This window comes from Macrobrachium rosenbergii, chromosome 7 (assembly GCF_040412425.1).
Source record: "Macrobrachium rosenbergii isolate ZJJX-2024 chromosome 7, ASM4041242v1, whole genome shotgun sequence".
NCBI classification, from domain to species: Eukaryota; Metazoa; Arthropoda; class Malacostraca; order Decapoda; family Palaemonidae; genus Macrobrachium; species Macrobrachium rosenbergii.
The window spans coordinates 40,619,790-40,640,952 of record NC_089747.1 but is presented as its reverse complement, the minus strand read 5'-3'; the positions used below and the strand labels follow the sequence as shown (position 1 = coordinate 40,640,952).

The 21,163-nt window shown below is 37.3% G+C and overlaps 1 protein-coding gene across 1 annotated transcript in view; it reads left to right on the top strand.

Annotated features, from left to right (window-relative positions):
* Positions 1-1,322: 1,322 nt before the first annotated feature.
* The window catches only part of LOC136840344 (uncharacterized), an 80,414-nt gene continuing 60,573 nt past the window's right edge, over positions 1,323-21,163 (top strand). Inside the window, exon 1 of the mRNA XM_067107040.1 lies at positions 1,323-3,285. Coding sequence (XP_066963141.1) covers positions 2,494-3,285 — 792 coding nt within the window. The 5' untranslated portion in view covers positions 1,323-2,493. The remainder of the gene's footprint in view (positions 3,286-21,163) is intronic.

The following is a 21,163-nucleotide window of genomic DNA, read 5'->3' as shown; positions in this document are numbered from 1 at the left end:
TCCCATTTAAAAAAGTGTCATAGGGCTTTTCCATTTAAAAAAAGTGTCAGAGGGCTTTCCCATTTAAAAAACAAAGTGTCATCAGGATTTCCCATTTAAAAAAACAAAGTGTTATTGGGTCTTTCCATTTAAAAAACAGTGTCAGAGGACCTTTCCATTGGAAAAAGCATCAGAAGGCCTTTCCATTTAAAAAAAAAGTGTCAAAGAGACTTTCCATTTTAAAAAAAACAGTGTCAAAGAGACTTTTCATTTTAAAAAAATAACGTCAGATGGCCTTTCCATTTAAAAAAAACAGTGTAAAAGAGACTTTCCATTTAAAAAAAAACAGCGTCAGAGGGCCTTTCCATTTAAAAAAAAGTGTCAAAGAGACTTTCCATTTAAAAAAAACAGCGTCAGAGGGCCTTTCCATTTAAAAAGCAAAGTGTCAGACTGGGTTTCCCTTTAAAAAACAGAATACTTCAAGTTTGCTCCTATTTAAGAGTATTTCGGAGATCTGATATAAAAAAAAAAAAAGCATCTAAGCACTGCGGAAATTTCCCATTACAGTCGATAATCATTACAAATTACGTTTTTATTCGTTAATATTTTTCGCTGGCAATAAATTAATATTTTAATATTTCACTCTGGTTCTTGCAGTACGTTTATTCATGTGATCCTCGTGACGGTATAGCGTACGTATGTACGCATGTAAGTGTACGCCTTTGTGCGTTTATACGTGCTCGAGTGTACGCGCGTGCGAGCAGTGAATGCAAGCGTCTTTGTGCGAAGAGACTCCTGCGGTAAATGAGTTCATTCCATGCGTTTATTGCCGGCAATAACACCATTTAGGAAATGTTCGGTTTTTACAGTGGGAGAGCTTTATCAATATCATTAATTTATGGTTTTCATATGCAAGCAACTCTTCCCGAAAGCGGTGGACGCGTTAAATGCTCAGTCGTTAACCTTGGAACATTTGATATTCTGAGAATCTCAAGATTTGTATATCATTTCTCGTGTCTCTCGCTTTCTTTCTAAGGGAATTTTCAAGTTCCGTCTCCTTTCCTTCGCCGCCGTGTTCGGACGTAGGCGCCGGTCTCGTCTTTGGATTGGTCTAAATGTCAGCCATGAACCAACCTCCTGAATCTTCGTATTCATATCATTTAACTAAAAGAATTGATGGTTAAAATCAACTTCACAGCAAGTATAATCTGACGTTGCAAAGATATTATATAGTTTTCATTCTGTTACTCGTTCGGATCGCAGACATCCGAACGCATTCAACTTGAATATTGCAGCAACGTTGCCTCCGAGGGAACAGGTTCGTAGCGACGACGAAGAGACTCAGTGGGTTTTCAGCAGCTGGCGAGTATGGTCGTCGCTCGCGCCGTTCCTGGTGGTCGTCACAGCAACCACAACACCAACAAGAGTTGTTCTTCTTGCCTCCCTCCCCTCTCTACCTACTCCCCTCTCCCCACGCCCATCCCCTGCATTCGCAGATAGCGAAAGGGGAAGGAATATTCTCTAAATGAAAACGGTTTCCGTTACTTTAAATGGAGTGGATACGTGAGAGATTGGAAACTGGTTCGCTTTCCTAGAGGCGGATAGAAGATGACTGGTGGCAGTTCGCAAGTCTTGAAGAAAAACAAAGGCGTCCGGTGAACACACACACACAGACACGCGAGGTTGAGGGAGGGGTGGGGGAGAGAGAGAGAGAGAGAGAGAGAGACAGACAGACAGACAGACAAACACACACACAGGGATTTGATCAATGAAGATAAGGGCTCTGCTTCTATAATACCTTCTTGGGGCCTGAAAGCAGCTGTGTGCCGACGACAAGGAATGGAAAGACGAAGAAGAAGAAGCGGCGAGTTCTGTCGTAAACAAACATAGCGACAGCTTACTAAGGCTCAGGCACATGTGACCTTTCCCCCGCCTCCCCAGTGTCTCATTTCCCCACTTTCATTCCTTTTCTGGTGTGACACTTCTTTTCTTTTCTATTTTAGCTTTCCCCTTTTTTTTTATCTGATTATTTCTGTCCTTTGTGAATTAATGGGGCGGGAAAGCAGTCGACTCCGGAGGAAATGAATAGCACGCATAAAGGAAAATAACAGGTGAAGTACAAATGCGTGCGAGTGATCTGTGTGACCTTGTGAACGTTAAAGTGAATGAGTTGATGCACAAAGAAGCGAAATTCTTAAATAACTGTTGAAAATGTCATTAGTAAATCATTTAAGATACTAATCTTTAATTATACTCTCGGTGAAATCTTCATCAACATAAGGATACTCGTGACAACAGGCGATTCGAAAGTTCTGTTGCATGTTTAGTCAACATTCCAGTGACTTGCCCACTCTGGTGGCTCTCAGGTTTCGTTGTGACCCCTTATCACTTGCACCAGACCACTAAGGCCTGGTGCAAGTTCCAAAGATGTTTATCACCACGTTTTTACCTGCTAGTTTATAGAAAACGAACGACCATTGGGCCAGGAGCTAATGGTGAACAGAACAGTGACAGATGTATAGTTCTTACAAAAGAGAATCCATACGAAAGGAAATGATGGCCTCTTCTTCGAAGCCACCATCCCCTGCGCAGAGCGCAAAGAAGGTAGAAAACGCATCTGCTTCGACAGAGACCCCTCCCCCTCCCCCTCCCCCTCCTTCAGGAGGGGAAGCAGAGGGAGAAGAAAGGGGGAAGAGCGGAGTTCCCAGCATCACGATATCGAAAGACGCGCCAAAACAGATCACGCCGCCGCCGTTAGTGTCGAGCCCTCTGCCTTACATCGCACAAGACCCAGTCGATACGTCCAACGTCCTCTCGAATTCCTTCCGGTTGCCGAGGCCCGAGACCAGCAAAGTGCACGTCAGGAGCCCCGTCGTGGAGGACGCTAGGCCATCCACGGCCTCCGTCGGTGACGCTAGGCCTATGTCCTCCGGCGGGGACACCCACCTGGGCTTGAAGAACCCCCTGACGTCACACCTTCTGCACCACACGCCGAGGGGGACGTCTATCCTGCCGCCCGTGGCCTCGGCGTCCCACATCCAGACCATGTTCGGGAAAAATGGCGTGTTCACCATCACCAACAACAATCTCACAAAGACTCAGCCTATCATTAGCCAGCAGCCCATGGCCAGTTTCATTCTGGAGTCAGACGAAGCGATGAAGAAGAACAGTTTGGGCAGCTCGCAAAAAACCAGCGCAGAGAGCACTCGAACTCTGCCCAGGCTAAGTTCGATAGCCTCCTCTGCAGGCAGACGAAGGGATGAAGAAGACATGGATTCCCTGAATAAATTTAGGAGAAAGAATCGGGTGAGTAGCTCTTCCAGGGTTATTTATTCCGTTGCCGTTGCGTTCTTCAAGATGTCTGTACTTTGGTTAGTTTGCGTGTCTCTTAAAGAGTCTGGCTGTTAACAGTTTTACAAGAAAGTTACTGAATTTATTCATAATGATTTTTTTTTTACTACTTTATGCAGGCCTGAACCTAGAACCAGGAATTTTGGAATTTTTTTTTGCTTTAGTTATTGGTATTTTCATTGATGCATACATGAAGAAAATGGCAGTTGGTATTTGTAGATAAAAAATTAATTATGTTTTTTTTAATTCAAGAATAAAAAATAAATATTGCTCAGTATTTAAGTAAGGAGGATGATTGTACTGACAGAACCTTGCAATCTCTGATTGTCCACCTACCTTGTTATTTACAACAATTATGACTAGCTAAATGTATCCTATTTCCAAAAAAAGTAATAAATCTAAAGATAAAAATTTAACCCCCAGGTCCACATTCAATGAGAAACAAAAACAAGTAAAAAATGAGCAGAATTATCCTCGGCGCAATCGATTTTTCTGTACAGCATATAATGCTGTATGAAACTCTCTCAGCCACGGCCCGGTGGTGGCCTGTGTTGCCGGCACCTGTAGAGGTGCCAGACGCACGATCCATGGCTAAGCTTAACATTAAATAAAATAAAAACTACTGAGGCTAGAGGGCTGCAATTTGGTATGTTTGATCATTGGAGGGTGAAAGATCAACATACCAATTTGCAACCTTCTAGCCTCAGTAGTTTTTAAGATATGAGGGCGGACAGAAAAAGTGCAGACGGACAGACAATAGTTTTTTTTACAGAAAACTAAAAACGAAGCCCAAGTAAGTATACCTTAGTTTTTGCCAGACCACTCAAACTCAAACATAAGAAATATCACTAAAACATCAACTAGATGTAGTGCAACAGGAACTTTGGAAGTTCAAGCGAAAATGCAATGCATTACTATCCTATTACTATTCTCCTTACATTTTAATATTCTTTATATATCTGTTTACTATTCTTTTTCTTTTTTGATAAGTGGGATCTATTCTTTCTGTATTTCAATTTACTTCCTCTTAATGAACACCACAATATTCTTTGGAAGCTTGAATTTCGAGCAAGTGGGCCCTTTGTGGGCTTCTTCCATATGAATAGGGTTCATCTACTGAATAATAATAATAATAATAATAATAATAATAATAATAATAATAATAATAATAATAATAATAATAATAATAATAATAAATTAATACAATGTTGAATGAGAAACGTGATAAAACTGCAAAATTTAACTCTGCATGAAAAAAGATTGCTTGATTAAAGGGTACTTTCCCCTTCAGGTTTTTTTTAACTCATTTATTCATGATAGAGGGGAACAAAAATTAAAATGCTATCTTCTAATTCTTTTTACTCTCAGATTACTCCCCATCTCTCTTCCAATACCTCCCATCTCTGCTCCTCACATCTTATTTTTTTATATTTCCATTTCTCTTCCAATTCCTTCCATCCCCACCCCTCACATCTTAATTTTTTTTTTATATATTTCTTTGCTTCCATTTCTACGATTATATATTATTCTTGTAGAATATAATAAAAAATCTAATCTAGTTACATTTTTCCACCTTCAGCATATGAAGCTTGTTCAGTGGTTTGTGTTCTTGTATGATGAGTAGTTTGAGAAACAAAAAACCTCACCAAGAAACCTGCAGAACAGAAGAGGGGGGATGGTCCTTTGCATACCTGTTCAACTGGAAGGAACCTTGGACAAGGAAGAGAGAGGCACTTTGAATACTGGAAGGGACACAACTGGAAGGACCCTGGAATAAGGAAGAGAGAGGCAGGTCCTTTGCATAAATGCTCCTAAGGCTTCTGAAAAACCAATGGAAGGAACCTGGAATAAGGAAGAGAGAGGCAGGTCCTTTGAATACCAGTTCCTAAGGCTTCTGAAACACCACTGGAAGGAACCTGCAATAAGAAAGAGAGAGGCAGGTCCTTTGAATACCTGTTCCTAAGGCTTCTGAAACACAACTGGAAGGAACCTTGGACAAGGAAGAGAGAGGCAGGTCCTTTGAATACCTGTTCCTAAGGCTTCTGAAACACAACTGGAAGGAACCTGGAATAAGGAAGAGAGAGGCAGGTCCTTTGAATACCAGTTCCTAAGGCTTTTGAAACACAACTGGAAGGAACCTGGAATAAGGAAGAGAGAGGGCAGGTCCTTTGAATACCTGTGAAACACAATTGGAAGGAACCTGGAATAAGGAAGAGAGAGGCAGGTCCTTTGAATAAAGGCTTTGAAACACAACTGGAAGGAACCTGGAATAAGGAAGAGAGAGGCAGGTCCTTTGAATACCTGTTCCTAAGGCTTCTGAAACACAACTGGAAGGAACCTGGAATAAGGGAGAGAGAGGCAGGTCCTTTGAATACCTGTTCCTAAGGCTTCTGAAACACAACTGGAAGGAACCTGCAATAAGGAAGAGAGAGGCAGGTCCTTTGAATCTAAGGCTTTGAAACACAATGGAAGGAACCTGGAATAAGGAAAGAGAGAGGCAGGTCCTTTGAATACCTGTTCCTAAGGCTTTTGAAACACAACTGGAAGGAACCTGGAATAAGGAAGAGAGAGGCAGGTCCTTTGAATACCTGTTCCTAAGGCTTTGAAACACAACTGGAAGGAACCTAAGGAAGAGAGAGGCAATAAGGGAAACACAACTGGAAGGAACCTGGAATAAGCAAGAGAGGAGGTCCTTTGAATACCAGTTCTGAAACACCCTGGAAGGAACCTAAGGCTTCCTAAGGCTTTTGAAACACAATTGGAAGGAACCTGGAATAAGGAAGAGAGAGGCAGGTCCTTTGAATACCTGTTCCTAAGGCTTCTGAAACACCACTGGAAGGAACCTGGAATAAGGAAGAGAGAGGCAGGTCCTTTGAATACCTGTTCCTAAGGCTTTTGAAACACAATTGGAAGGAACCTGGAATAAGGAAGAGAGAGGCAGGTCCTTTGAATACCTGTTCAGGTCCTTTGAATACCTGTTCTTAAGGCTTTTGAAACACAATTGAAGGAACCTGGAATAAGGAAGAGAGAGAGGCAGGTCCTTTGAATACCTGTTCCTAAGGCTTTTGAAACACAATTGGAAGGAACCTGGAATAAGGAAGAGAGAGAGGTCCTTTGAATACCTGTTCCTAAGGCTTTGAAACACCACTGGAAGGAACCTGAATAAGGAAGAGAAAGGCAGGTCCACCTGTTCCTAAGGCTTTTGAAACACAATTGGAAGGAACCTGGAATAAGGAAGAGAGAGGCAGGTCCTTTGAATACCTGTTCTTAAGGCTTTGAAACACAACTGGAAGGAACCTGAATAAGGAAGAGAGAGGCAGGTCCTTTGAATACCTGTTCCTAAGGCTTTGAAACACAACTAAGGGGCAGGTCTTTGAAAACACAAGGCTTTTGAAACACAATTGGAAGGAACCCTGCAGTTCCTAAACAGCAAGGAGCCTGCAGAACAGAAGAGAGAGGAGGGTCCTTTGAATACATGTTCCTAAGGTCTTTGAGATGATGAGAATTCTTGGAATAGCAACTGGCAATCAGGTTGAAATCAGGGGAATTAGAATGCCAAAAGTATACAGTCCTGTGTTGATTCCATTGTTTCTTGATTCTTACAATAATCTCGCAGTAAATCGTTACCTACAGCAGTACTGAAAACTGTACCTTGACAGATCTTGCGATACAAGATGAAATTAAGTTGAAACTATTCATTTTAGTTGCACTTTTGCTACCCGACGAAGGAGTCTTCGATAAAGAAATGAATTACGCTTGCTAGTTGTCTTACCGTTGGAAATATTTATATTAACCCCCACCCCTCTCTCTCTCTCTCTCTCTCTCTCTCTCTCTCTCTCTCTCTCTCTCTCTCTCTCTCTCTCTCTCTCTGCTATGATTTTGCTTTGCATCAACACCTTCGGATCATTTATGGAAATTCGAGAGTTGAAATAAAAATATCACGCATATTCGCAGATGTACAGCATGTGTGAATAAAAGCATTATTATTATTATTATTATTATTATTATTATTATTATTATTATTATTATTATTATTATTATTATTATTATTATTATTCAAAAAATGTGCTTCTACCCACCCTAACGGGGGATATACAGAACCAAGAAGATGTCAAGAATTTTTAATATTATGATACAAAGAATTTTCAGTCAAAAGTGTTTTTCCCTGGAAGTGTATGAATTGAAAGAACGCGCGAAAAAAAATTAAACAAATGAGTTACGAGAACAGTGAAGTTAATTAGAAAACAAGGCCCCACGCGTGTAATTGTCTGCATTGTTAGCTAGTATGGTCGACGACACTGTGCATATAGTTATCTAATATTGCTTTGCAGGTCACGAAAGATTGCATGCAGTGTGCCTTCCTGGTGCTTTCAAGATTTTATTAGTGCAGTAGATAAAGTTCCGGTTCTTATCGCTTGTCAGATAGATCCTTTGTATATACGTAGAGAAAGGGGAAGAACTAATAATAATAATAATAATAATAATAATAATAATAATAATAATAATAATAATAACAATAATAATAATAATTATTATGATTTAAACGGATAAACGGATATAAGCATATATACATATATATGTATAAATATACATATATATATATATATATCGTTAGAATATAATTTGAAAAAAATATCTCTCTCTCTCTCTCTCTCTCTCTCTCTCTCTCTCTCTCTCTCTCTCTCTCTCTCTCATCATCATCATCATCATCACGCTTTGGAGATTACTCTCACTGGCTGCCTTGTCCTACGAGTCCCCAGGGCATTACAGGGTACAAACTGGAGTTCAGTTCGTGGACTTTGGCAGAGATACAGAATAAAATACAGGGTACGAATGAAATACAAGATGCAGAATGACACACAGGACACAAAATGAAATACAGGGTGCGATGCATAACTAATTACTGCTTGCAAAATGAAATGTATTTTAAAAAGAAGCCAAATGAAATCAAATGAAACTCGCGGAGCTTAGCAGCAGAGATATAGAATAAAATTCAGGGTACAAAATGAAATGCAGGATATGGATTGTAAGAAGTGTTTGAAAAATGAAATGTATTTTAAAGAAGAAACCAAATAAAATAATGACTTGGCACGAGAAGCAAAGGACGAAATAAAATAAAAAGTAAATAAAAAATGACAATAATATGATACCCATTTGATCACGTACCCATCAACACGGATTGACGATGCGTCATCTAATTCTCGTCGTTTTAGCATGCGGTGCACTGTAGGCATTGCTTAAGGTTCTTCGCAGCGTCCCTTCCTAAGGCCTCTAGCTGCAACCCCTTTCATTCCTTTTACTGTGCCTCCGTTCATATTCTCTTCCTTTTCATCAGGCTTTTCACCCTCTCTAACGCTGTCAGACCTTTCTACTCTTAATTTTCCCTTTTGAGCGCTGAATGACCTCATCGTCAAAGGTCCCAGCGCTTGGCCTTTGGTCCAAATCCTATATTCTGTTCTAATCTTAGGATATTCCTTCCTGGCACGGAACGACAGGATTAGGATGGATTTAGGATGCACAGAAATGGAGCCTTGGGAGGGAAGGAGTTTGTTTTGGGTATGTGATTTCTTCAGTGACTGTTATTGACGGGTTGGGTTGGGGGCGAACGGGGGCGGGGAGCGAACGCTAACAAAGAAGTGGATGCTTTGACAATTTAGCTGGGCGTTGTATTGGTTTTGATACAGGTCGTTTTATATAAGAGATATATATATATATATATATATATATATATATATATACAAAATATATAGGATATATACAATATGCTGCATATATACATACATACGACTTGTAGTATATATATATATAAAGGACAAAGTCGAAAGGAAAGAGAAACAACTCCATTGTTGCAAGGCCTTCGTGACTTTTGTCATTATTTAGCAGCACATTCATCAAGTTCCATATTCTCGTGATTCAGTTGTAGATATATATATATATATATATATTTTATCATTATTTATATATATATTATATATTCCATATCTATATGATTCAGTTGTAGTATATATTATATATATATATATATATATCATTTATATCTACATTTATATATATACATAAATTATATATTATATATATATATACACACACATAAAGAAAGAGACACAGTAAAAAAATCCACATAAAGAAACAGAACATGAAAGATAAAAAAAAAATTACACACACACATTCGACAAAGCAAAGGAACAGAGAAATATTACATGACATTCGATGCCATCCCCTTTACCTGAGTGTATTACAGGTGTGTGTCTGTGTCTGTGTGTCCGTGCGTGTGTGCGTGTGTTCCACCTGGCGCTTGCTTCCGCGTGTGGCATATATAACCTATTTTATGCACTTCGTGGAAAAACGCCGTGACTGAGATATATATATATATATATATATATATATATATATATATATATATATATATATATATATATATATATATATATTTGTATATTTGTATATATATATGAGTATATAATGTATGTACACACAAAAATATATATATATATATATATATGTGTCAATGACTTGGAAATAAAGTCGAAACCGGCCAGGACCTTATTTTTCACCTGTGTCAATGTGTGATAAATGAATCACGTACAAAATAAGTTATTATAATTATATCTACATAATATATATATACACATACATAAATACATACACATACAGTATATAAATACATATACATACATACAGATTGCGCATAAATACGGGAGAAAATGAATACCATGCCAATTACGTGTCACTTTTGAGATAGAAATATAGCGCTAATTTGGTCTGATAACCCAGGGTCCTGGGTAACCGTGGCACTTATAGATAATGGCTGCGTTGCTCAGAAATCATATTCAGAAGACGAATACGTTAAACGTTAATCCCTGCTTTGGAATACAATCGCGTGATACACACTCTACTGTATTGTAAACGATGGTTTCAGAATACATTTCTGATTGTCACAATTCTCTTTGTTAATTGGTCTTGACGTGCTGTAGAATTTTTAGCATAATGAATTATAATCCCTTGTTATTATTATTATTATTATTATTATTATTATTATTATTATTATTATTATTATTAATTCTGATTGTCGCAATTCCCTTGGTAATTGGTCTTAATGTTCTAGAATTCTCGGCACATTAATTTATACTTCTTCAATATTATTATTATTATTATTATCATTATTATTAATTTATATTATTCAATTATTATTATTATTATTATTATTATTATTATTATTATTATTATTATTATTATTATTTCTGATTGGCACAATTCTCTTTGCAAGTGGACTTAACGTGCTAGAATTCTCGGCACAAAATGTTATTATTATTATTATTATTATTATTATTATTATTATTATTATTATTATTATTATTATTATTATTTTTGACTGTTAATATAATATAATAATAATAATGGTGAAAACACCCACAATGGTGAAACATGTAAAATATATTAAAATATATATTTCTGATCTATATTTACATTGACACTATTGTGGATTTCTTCACCATTTTAGTGACTCATTCTATTGTGAGATTTTTATGAATAATAATAATAATAATAATAATAATAATAATAATAATAATAATAATAATCAAAGAACAATAGATGGAAATAACATCTCACCCATATGCAGGAAGTGCAATATGAAAGACGAGACCATAAACCACATAGCAAGCGAATGTCCGGCGCTTGCACAGAACCGGTACAAAAAGAGGCATGATTCAGTAGCAAAAGCCCTCCACTGGAGCCTGTGCAAGAAACACCAGCTAGCTTGCGGTAATAAGTGGTACGAACACCAACCTGAGGGAGTGATAGAAAACGATCAGGCAAAGATCCTCTGGGACTAGGGTACCAGAACAGATAGGGTGATACGTGCCAATAGACCAGACGTGACGTTGATTTACTAATCAAGAAGAAAGTATCACTCATTGACGTCGCAATTCCAGAGTAGATGAGAAAGAAAGAGAGAAAATTGATAAGTATCAAGACTTGAAAATCGAAATAAGAAGGATATGGGATATGCCAGTGGAAATTGTGTACCCATAATCACAGGAACACTAGGCACGATCCCAAGATCCCTGAAAAGGAATCTGGGAAAACTAGATGCAGAAGTAGCTCCAGGACTCATGCAGAGGAGTGTGCTACTAGAAACAGCGCACATAGTGAGAAAGATGATGGACTCCTAAGGAGGCAGGATGCAACCCGGAACCCCCACACACTATAAAAGCCCCCCAGTCGAACAGGATGACAGTGATAGACAAAAAAAAAAAATTAATAATAATAATAATGTTCATATCATTTAGGGAAACTTACTTGAATTCATTTCTAAAAAATGTATCTCTGCTCATGGAAGTAATTTTCTCATTTTAAGTAGAGTTTCCTGATGTGCTTTCGCCTTGCTAAGTAGAGGGAGGGAGAGAGAGAGAAACTGTATGTGTGCTCCTTTAAAATATACTTGTTCATTCTTCTCCTTTTTTATCCTTTTGCCTTGATATTTAAAATATCTCGGGTGTCTCGTTAATAATAATAATAATAATAATAATAATAATAATAATAATTAATAATAATAATAATAATAATAATAATAATAATTTCTGACGATAATATTTTCCTTTCAGTTTAGTTCTCCCGGTCATCATTATCATTTGCAACAAATTCCTCACTAAGGAAAAAGCTGAACTGCTCTCTCTCTAGCTTTTGCAACTTAGCAGTCAGGTGAGAATGTCCATCTCTCTGAAAATTGTCATCCTGAACCTCTTCTCACAAAATTCGTATTTCGCTTTCGGGATGTCACGAAAATTCTGGATAATCTTGATGGCTGGGGTGGAGAAAATCCTGGTCGTTTCTTCTCTTTGTTTTTTTTTTAAATTTTCTAGTGTTGTCTCCCAAAATTAGTTAGATTCTATTGATTTTTATGTCGACGTAGCATCTTTGCGGATGAGCGCAGGCTTAGCAATACAGTGCCTTTTCCAAAGAGTGGCACATCTGCAGACTGCAGTAACTACAGGCCAACGTCTATTCTCCCTGTGCTCTCCAGAGTTGCTGAAAAACTTATTTCTAAGCCACTGTATAAAATGTGGAATCTAAAGGATTATTTGCTGATAGTCAATATGCAGTTGGTTAGCTGCGATGCGCTTTTAGATATGTCATGCCATTTGCAAGAGAACCTTGATAAGGGTTTTGAGTGTAGAGTAATTCAAATTGACTATATTGCTGGTTTCGATTTAGTAAATCTTAAGCACTCATTTATAAACTTCAGAGTCTTGTAGTGGGTGGATATGTTTTAGGATTGCTTCAGGATTTCCTGACAGGTACACAGCAGCGAGTTGGTGTTGATGGGATCTTTAGTGAACCAAGATCTATTGTGTCTGGGGTTCCACAAGGTAGTGTTCTTAGGCCACTGATATTTTTAATGTAAACAAGTGATATGGTTGTTGGCCTGGAAAACAAGATTGTTTAGTATGCCGATGATGCAACACTTGTGGGTGTAGCAAAGTATTCACTTATAGGAAATAAAGCTGCCCTTAGGTCCAGTCGTCACGTGTTGTGGATTAGTGAGTGGTTCAGTCGGTGGGGTGTGAGACTAAACTCTAGTAAAACGAAAACATTATTGATTAACAGAGATTTATCTCTTTTAGACAGAGTGGTTCGTGGTGGTATATTTCTGTTTCCTAACATTATCTTATGCCTTGGACCACCGACGGATGGTCTCTTGTTTGTCAATTTTCCAAAAGTTTCATTTTAACAGAGATCTTTCACATTTGCAATTGACCCCTGATACCCTTTTCCCGCCGAGAGCCACAAGATTTCCTGAACAGAAGCACCATTGAGCAGCAAATGTGCCTCGCTGTCGAACCTCTCAGTTCCAGAGGTGCTTTATTCCTCACACCGTGGGACTGTGGAACAGTCTCCCAGAGGATGTTGTGCAATTGGAATCTGAAATCTCAGAAGTTCAAGCTGAGGAGCAATTCTCCTTGTATTTAATGATTTGCTTACATTTTTATCTATTTATGAATCAATTGTTAATTTATATTTTCTTTTCTAATAACAGAATTTTCTTTCTGTATTTCCTATTACCTTCTGTTACTTTTTTCAAAGGAACGCCAAATTTCTGGAAGCTTGAATTTCAAGTCAATGGCCCCTGTGGTGGGCTTGTTCCATATGAATAGGGTTCTTCATCTTCTGAATAATAATAATAATAATAATAATAATAATAATAATAATAATAATAATAATAATAATAATGATAATAATAATAATAATCAGACATTTTTACTTCTCATCAGTTCCTACAACAAATTTTGATAATAATAATAATAATAATAATAATAATAATAATAATAATAATAATAATAATAAAACCATGATATGTATATATGTATATGTATATATGGACTCCTAAGGAGGCAGGATGCAACTCAAACCCCACACTATAAAAACCACACAGATGACTGATAGACAAAAAAAAAAAAAAAATTAAAATAAAAAAAAAATTAAAATAAAATAAAATCATTATCATTACCGAGACATTTCACTTCCTCCTCATTTCCTTCGCCATGCGTCACTGACCTCATAGATCTGAAACACAAAAAATTCAAGGTACACATACTTTGTTCACGATTGCATTCCTTATCTTTATTGCAGCCCCATAAAAAAAAAATACCCCACCGTCATTCACGACTGCAAAGCCTTTTCCTGGTAAAAGTACATTCATCGATTGTCTACAGAGGTCACCCCCAAACCCCCCACCCAACTCCCCCCTTCCTCTTTCTCTTTCCCTCCCTTATGAAGAGATAACAAAGTTGGTAAGTTCGGACGCGTTTGGTGTTATCGTGTAGAACGCCTTTTATTCCGGTTTTTCGTGACCGGGGGCGTTCTCTTCGCTGTTTCGTATGACAGGAAGTGGGTGGTGGTTTTTCTGTTTTGTTTGTTGTTCTCTCTCTCTCTCTCTCTCTCTCTCTCTCTCTCTCTCTCTCTCTCTCAAAGTTTACATATATAATTTTTGTAAGTGCTTCCTCCCCAGTGGGATTCGAACCTCCGACTGGTTCAGAAGCAACGACATACAGCGACTTCTTTCAAATCTTCTCGTTTAGCAATTTAATTTAAATTAATTTTTTTTTCCTTTTTTCCACAATATCTTCCAAAAATGTTTAAACAAGCTTTGTAGCTTCCAGGTCCCGAATAGAAGTAAGGAGCGAGTAAAGTGGTCTACCAGTCAATATTTTTATTATTATTATTATTATTATTATTATTATTATTATTATTATTATTAAGAAGAAGAAGATGAACCCTATTCTTATGGAACAAGCCCACCAAAGGGGCCATTAACTTGAAATTCAAACTTCCAAAAAGAAATTATTATTATTATTATTATTATTATTATTATTATTATTTATTATTATTATTATTCAGAAGACGAACCCTATTCATATGGAACAAGCCCATCACAGGGGCCACTGACTTGAAATTCAAGCTTCCAAAGAATATTAAGCTGTTCATTAGGAAGGAGTAAGAGACGGCAAAGGGAAATACAGAAAGAAGAGATCTCACATATTGAAAAAAATAATTAATAAATTAATAAATAAATAAAAATGTATTAAAATGCAAGGAGAACAGCATTAGGGTAGCAATGCATCACATCTTCGCTTGAACTTCTGAAGAAGTTCCAATTGTAAGACATCCTCAGAAGAAGGGAGGCTGTCCCACAGTCCTCCAACGGTGTGAGGAGGAATAAAGGACCTCTGGAACTTTTGGAGAAGTTCGACAGCGAGGCAAAACGTTTATTCCATATTGGTGCTTCTGCTGTTCAGTGAATTTGCTCTCTCTCTCTCTCTCTCTCTCTCTCTCTCTCTCTCTCTCTCTCTCTCTCTCTCTCTCTCGGCAGGAAAATGGGACCAGAGATCAAGTGAGAAAAGTGACTGTTATTAATAAACGTCTTGATTTTCAGCGATAAGCTTTGGAGCTGTGATAAAGCGCTCTGACCTTCTCGAATGTTTGCTCAAATATGCGATATCAGTTTTAGCTTGAGTGCGACGATCAGCAGCGAACCATTATTATATACACGATACAAACACACCCATTCACACACTGCCCACACTCAACCACTCACTCTCTTATTCTGATTGACATCTGACGTCTGATTTGGCGTAATATGACGCAATGCACTCATACTGGTCAGCTGGTATAGTGGTTAGCGTCGTGGCGTGCCACTCAGATGTCGCGCTGGGTTCGCGTCTCTCGCAGGGCGATGAATAATCACTGGCTCTGTATCACGATCAGTCACTGCCGCAGTGTTGAGGGGGTCTGCTGCGGTGGGAGGTTGAAACCAACATTCTTTGGAGGCTTGAATTTCAAGTCAGTGGCCCCATTGATATGCTTGTTTCATTGAATGGGGTTCATCTTGAAATAATAATAATAATAATAATAATAATAATAATAATAATAATAATAATAATAATAATACTGATTCCTGGTACCAGTGGGGTCTGGCGTACATTGCTGGTCACCACACCAAGCACTGACCAAACATGTTGCCGTTTTTTCCACCCACCTAAGGAATAGCGAGCATCTTACTGCCATCATTGCTTTCCTGTTATGCTTCTACAAACAGTCGACGCAAAAAAATATTTCTAAGTCTGGATGTTGTATAAAAAAGAATTTAGTTCTAAGGCCTTTTTCCAATGGCAATAATTACCAAAAATTACCAGATGTAACGACAAATTAGTGAATAAATGCGTTTCTCTTATAAAATTTAACGTAGGAAAAATGTCTGCAAACTTGTTAGTCGTTTAAATCTTGATTAGCTTGCTATGCATGTATCCTATTGTTAATTAGCTTGCTTCCTAAATCCTATGTATTCTATTGTTGATTAGCTTACTTCCAAAATCCTATGTCTCCTTTTATTATTTAGCTTCCGAAATCCTATGAATCCTACTGCTAATCAGCTTACTTCCAAAATCCTATGTGTGCTTTTATTATTTGGCTTCCGAAATCCTATGTATCCTACTGCTAATTAGCTTACTTCCAAAATCCTATGTGTGCTTTTATTATTTGGCTTCCGAAATCCTATGTACCCTATTGTTAATTAGCTTACTTTCGAAATCCTATGTATCCTACTGTTGATTAGCTTACTTCCAGAATCCTATGTATCCTTTTATTATTTAGCCTCCGAAATCCTACGTATCCTATTGTTAATTAGCTTACTTCCAAAATCCTATGTATCCTATTGTTAATTAGCTTACTTTCAAAATCCTATGTATCCTACTGTTGATTAGCTTACTTCCATAATCCTATGCATCCACTACGTCTTTGGACTAAAATTCTAGATAAGAATGTGATTGTATTTCCAGGTATATTTATCTCCACAGCATTAAAAGATCACACGGCGTATATCCCTGATATTATCATATACCTATGATCCACCTTTTTTAAATATCAACGAATATGAAGACATCATGAGTATGATAATTAAATATGTCATACAGAGATAAGAAGCCAGTTTTGAAAACGATCAATATTTTCATGCGTTTTTTCTTTTGCCAGGAGATGTAATTTTTTTTTGCATCATTATTTATCTAAGATCCCGTTGCAACAGCAATACAGGAATGTGTAGAAATATGTAGAAATATGCATAAATTTGTGTTTTATCTTATTGCATATTTCAAATCGCGTCAAACAAATTTTAAGTGATATAGAAGCTATGTATGATCGCTGGGTATGGAAAGGTATGACTGGATAAAAGAAAATTATGAATATTGTGCAAATATGTAAAACCTTTTGGATTACGCGATTTTAACTCCGCTCTTTTTTTTTTTTTTCAAGGGCTATTTTTCGTTTTTGGGACACAGGCCAACAGTGCAGTGCCAAATGCAGTTTTCTGGATGGATTTAATGCTCTCACAAAACATGAGAGGCTACTTTTAGTTTTCTGTAAAAGAAAAGTATTGAGATGTCTGTCCGTCCGCACTTTTTCTGTCCGCCCTCACGTCTTAAAAACTGCTGAGGCTAGAGGGCTGCAAATTGGTATGTGGATCATCCACCCTCCAATCATCAAACATACCAAATTGCAGCCCTCTAGTCTCAGTAGTTTTTATTTTATTTCAGGTTAAAGCTAGCCATAATCGTGCTTCTGGCAACGATATAGGATAGTCCACCACCAGGCCGTGGTTAAAGTTTCATGGGCCGCGGCTCATACAGCATCATGCAGAGACCACAGAAAGATAGGTCTATTTTCGTTGACTTTGATTATATGCTGTAACGGCTGTACAGAAAACTCGATTGCGCCGAAGAAACTTCGGCGCATTTTTTTTTTTTTATTTCAAATTCAACTCATCTGACGCAGCCATAACTTTTTAATGGTATTTGTGATAAACAATTTTCAAACAAGTTCCTGATTTTTTCACAATTTCTCCTACGACCAATGTTTTTTATCCTTTATTCCCATTATTCAATAATAATAATAATAATAATAATAATAATAATAATAATAATAATAATATATATATATATATATATATATATATATATATATATATATATATGTATATATATATACATGTATATATATAAATATAGATACATATATATATATATATATATATATATATATATATATAATATATATATATATATAAATATATATATATACATATAAATACATATATATATATATATACATATATATACATATATACATACATACATACCCGCATTATTAGGCCGAAGAAAGTTACTAATTTGCTTATTTAAAGGAAATTCTGCTCTTAGTAGCAATGATAATGATAGCATGCTGATAACAGTAATTCTAGTAACTATGATTATTATTATTATTACCATTATTATTATAGTTATTATCATTGTCATAATGATTATGATAATGGAGCTTATCTGCTTAGGGGTTTGAGATCCTCATTAATCAAAATGAGATTTCATTAACCAGACGTAGGCTTCCATCTCTTTAATGAGACTGTTTTATTTTAATTAACAGACAATGGAAATCTCGTCTGGTAACAGAATGCGGCCGACAGATAGCGATAATTCCTTTACTTGTCAGAATTACTTTTAAGCCATTGTTAATCCGTCCACTCCGCTCTCAAAGTATGTATGTATGTATGTATGTATGTATGTATGAATGCATGTATGTATGTATGTATATACTTCCTCACCTACAAATGAATTAGGTACTTGGTAGTATTTAATATATCTATCTATCTGTCTATCTATCTATCTATCTTATATATATAATTATATATGTATATATAATTTACATGTATATGCATATACATATAAATATATACAGAAATATAAATATAAATATATATATACGTACTTAATTTGCGTGTATGCTTATATAAACAGAGAGAGAGAGAGAGAGAGAGAGAGAGAGAGAGAGAGAGAGAGAGAGATGGGGAAAGGAGTGAAGTTTAATAATCACCCTGATGTCGTAGGTAAACACCGTGAAAATAATTCCCCCGATTGACATTAGCGCCGAGTATAGGTAAGGGGAGGGGGCAGGAGGGGGAGAGAGAGAGAGAGAGAGAGAGAGAGAGAGAGAGAGAGAGAGAGAGAGAGAGAGAGAGAGAGGGTTCCAGTGTACTCAATCGATGAAGGGTCCTGTGCCGAGCCTTTGAACTTGAATAATTCCCCTCACAAATTCCCCAAAAATTCCTCTTTCCCCTTGATGGTCAAGCCGAGCCTTTGGCTCGGATAATTCCCCACGAATTCCCCACAAATTTTGACTTTGATTATTCCCCACAAATTTTGACGATGATAATTCCCCCACGAACTCCAAACAAATTCTGACTTGGACAATCCTGCCGCGAATTCCCCACAAATTTTTACATTGATAATTCCCCCACGGATTCCCCACAAATTCCTCTTTCACATTGATGGTCTGCCAACGTTTGGCTCGGATAATTCCCCCACATATTCTAATATGAATAATTCCCCGCACATTTTGACTTTGATAATTACCCACGAATTCCCCACAAATTTTGACTTTGATAGTTCTCCACAAATTTTTACTTGGATAATTCCTCCCGCGAATTCCCCGCAAATCTTGACTTGGATAATTTTCCCCACGAATTCCCTACAAATCTTGATTTGGATAATTCCCCACAAATTTTGACTTGGATAATCCCCCACGAATTTCCCACAAATTTTGACTCGGATAATTCCGCCCCCGAATTCCCCACAAATTCTCTCTCCCCTTGATGGTCTGCCAAGCCTCTGACTGGGATAATCCCCCTGAAATATTCACCAAATTCCAGTCTTTTCCCTCACCTGGGCTTCCCACTGAATTCCCCAAGTATTCCCCATGAATTCTTTACAAATTTACAGGTAGAGATTTATAAATTCTCCAGGTACCATCCATTCAAATCCATATGGATCGTTTAGGAATTCGCCCAGAAATTCTCCAATAATTTTCCCCAAGTCTCTCTCTCTCTCTCTCTCTCTCTCTCTCTCTCTCTCTCTCTCTCTCTCTCTCTCTCTCTCGTAAAGAAATATATATATACACACATGAAGTTTATTTTCAATCTTTTCTAACAAAGTCGTAGGGATGAAATCTCTCTCTCTCTCTCTCTCTCTCTCTCTCTCTCTCTCTCTCTCTCTCTCTCTCTCTCTCTCTCTCTCTCTCTCTCTCTCTCTCCCCTAAAAGCCTGGAGATTGTATGTTCCCCCTTTCTGGGACGTTTTTAAAAACATCCTACTCATCCATTGTCACGGCTCCTTTGATTTAAAAGCTGGCAAGACGGGGGTGGGGGGAGGGATCCCTATCTATCTTGCAAAAGACGTTATCACAGCAGAGTCAGTCTTTGTTTCTCGAAAGTACTGGGAAGTTCAACAACTTTATCATTATCATCTCGAAAAGATGAGAAACGTGTAAAAAAAATGCGCCGAAGTTTCTCCGGCGCAAACTGTTTTTCTGTACAACCACTACAGCGTATAATCAAGGCCACCGAAAATAGATCTATCTTTAGGTAATCTCGCTATAATGCTGTAAGAGCCGTTACCCATGAAACTTAAACCATGGCCCAGTGGTGGCCTGACCTATATCGTTGCCAGACGCACGATTATAGCTAAATTTAACCTTAAATAGAATCAAAACTACTGAGGCTAGAGAGATGCAATCTGGTATGTTTGATGATTGGAGGGTGGATGATCAACATACCAATTTGCCGCCCTCTAGCCTCAGTAGTTTTTAAGATCTGAGGGCGGACAGAAAAAGTGCGGACGGACAGACAAAGCTTTCTTTCACAGAAAACTAAAAATGGATAAAAGCCTGATTATTCTCGCTTTACAATACCAAACTCATTACTATTAAAATATCCGGGAAATCTAGATAATTTCGCTAAGTAAACACAAAAAATCTAGCTCTTAACTCGAAGATAATATCAGTCAAGAATCACATCAACGAAAGCAGTGCATTTATGTCCTATAACTGTTTCCTTCCCTCTTCAATATCATCCTCACCACTTTTAAAATGTCCGGAATATTAAAATAATAATTTCGTTAAGCAAACACAAAAATCTAGTTCTTGCCTTGAAGATAATATAAATAAAGAAAGAGAGCAACGAGAATAACCTATTTATTACAAAACTATTTCCCTCCCTCTACTGCCATAATTGTCCGTTTTCCTGAACACACGACCTAAGAATAAAAATAAAAAAAAAATGAAACTATATCGCCTCTCACCCTCTCTCTTTCTTTTCCTTGCCACTCTCTTTACCTCGCTTTCACCTGTCCAGGGATAGGTGGAAGGGAATATGTTACCAGACCTGTAATAATAACTGGCCTCTTCATCAAGAATAAATTGTCAATCTTAGCTCCAACCTTTCCCATCTGACA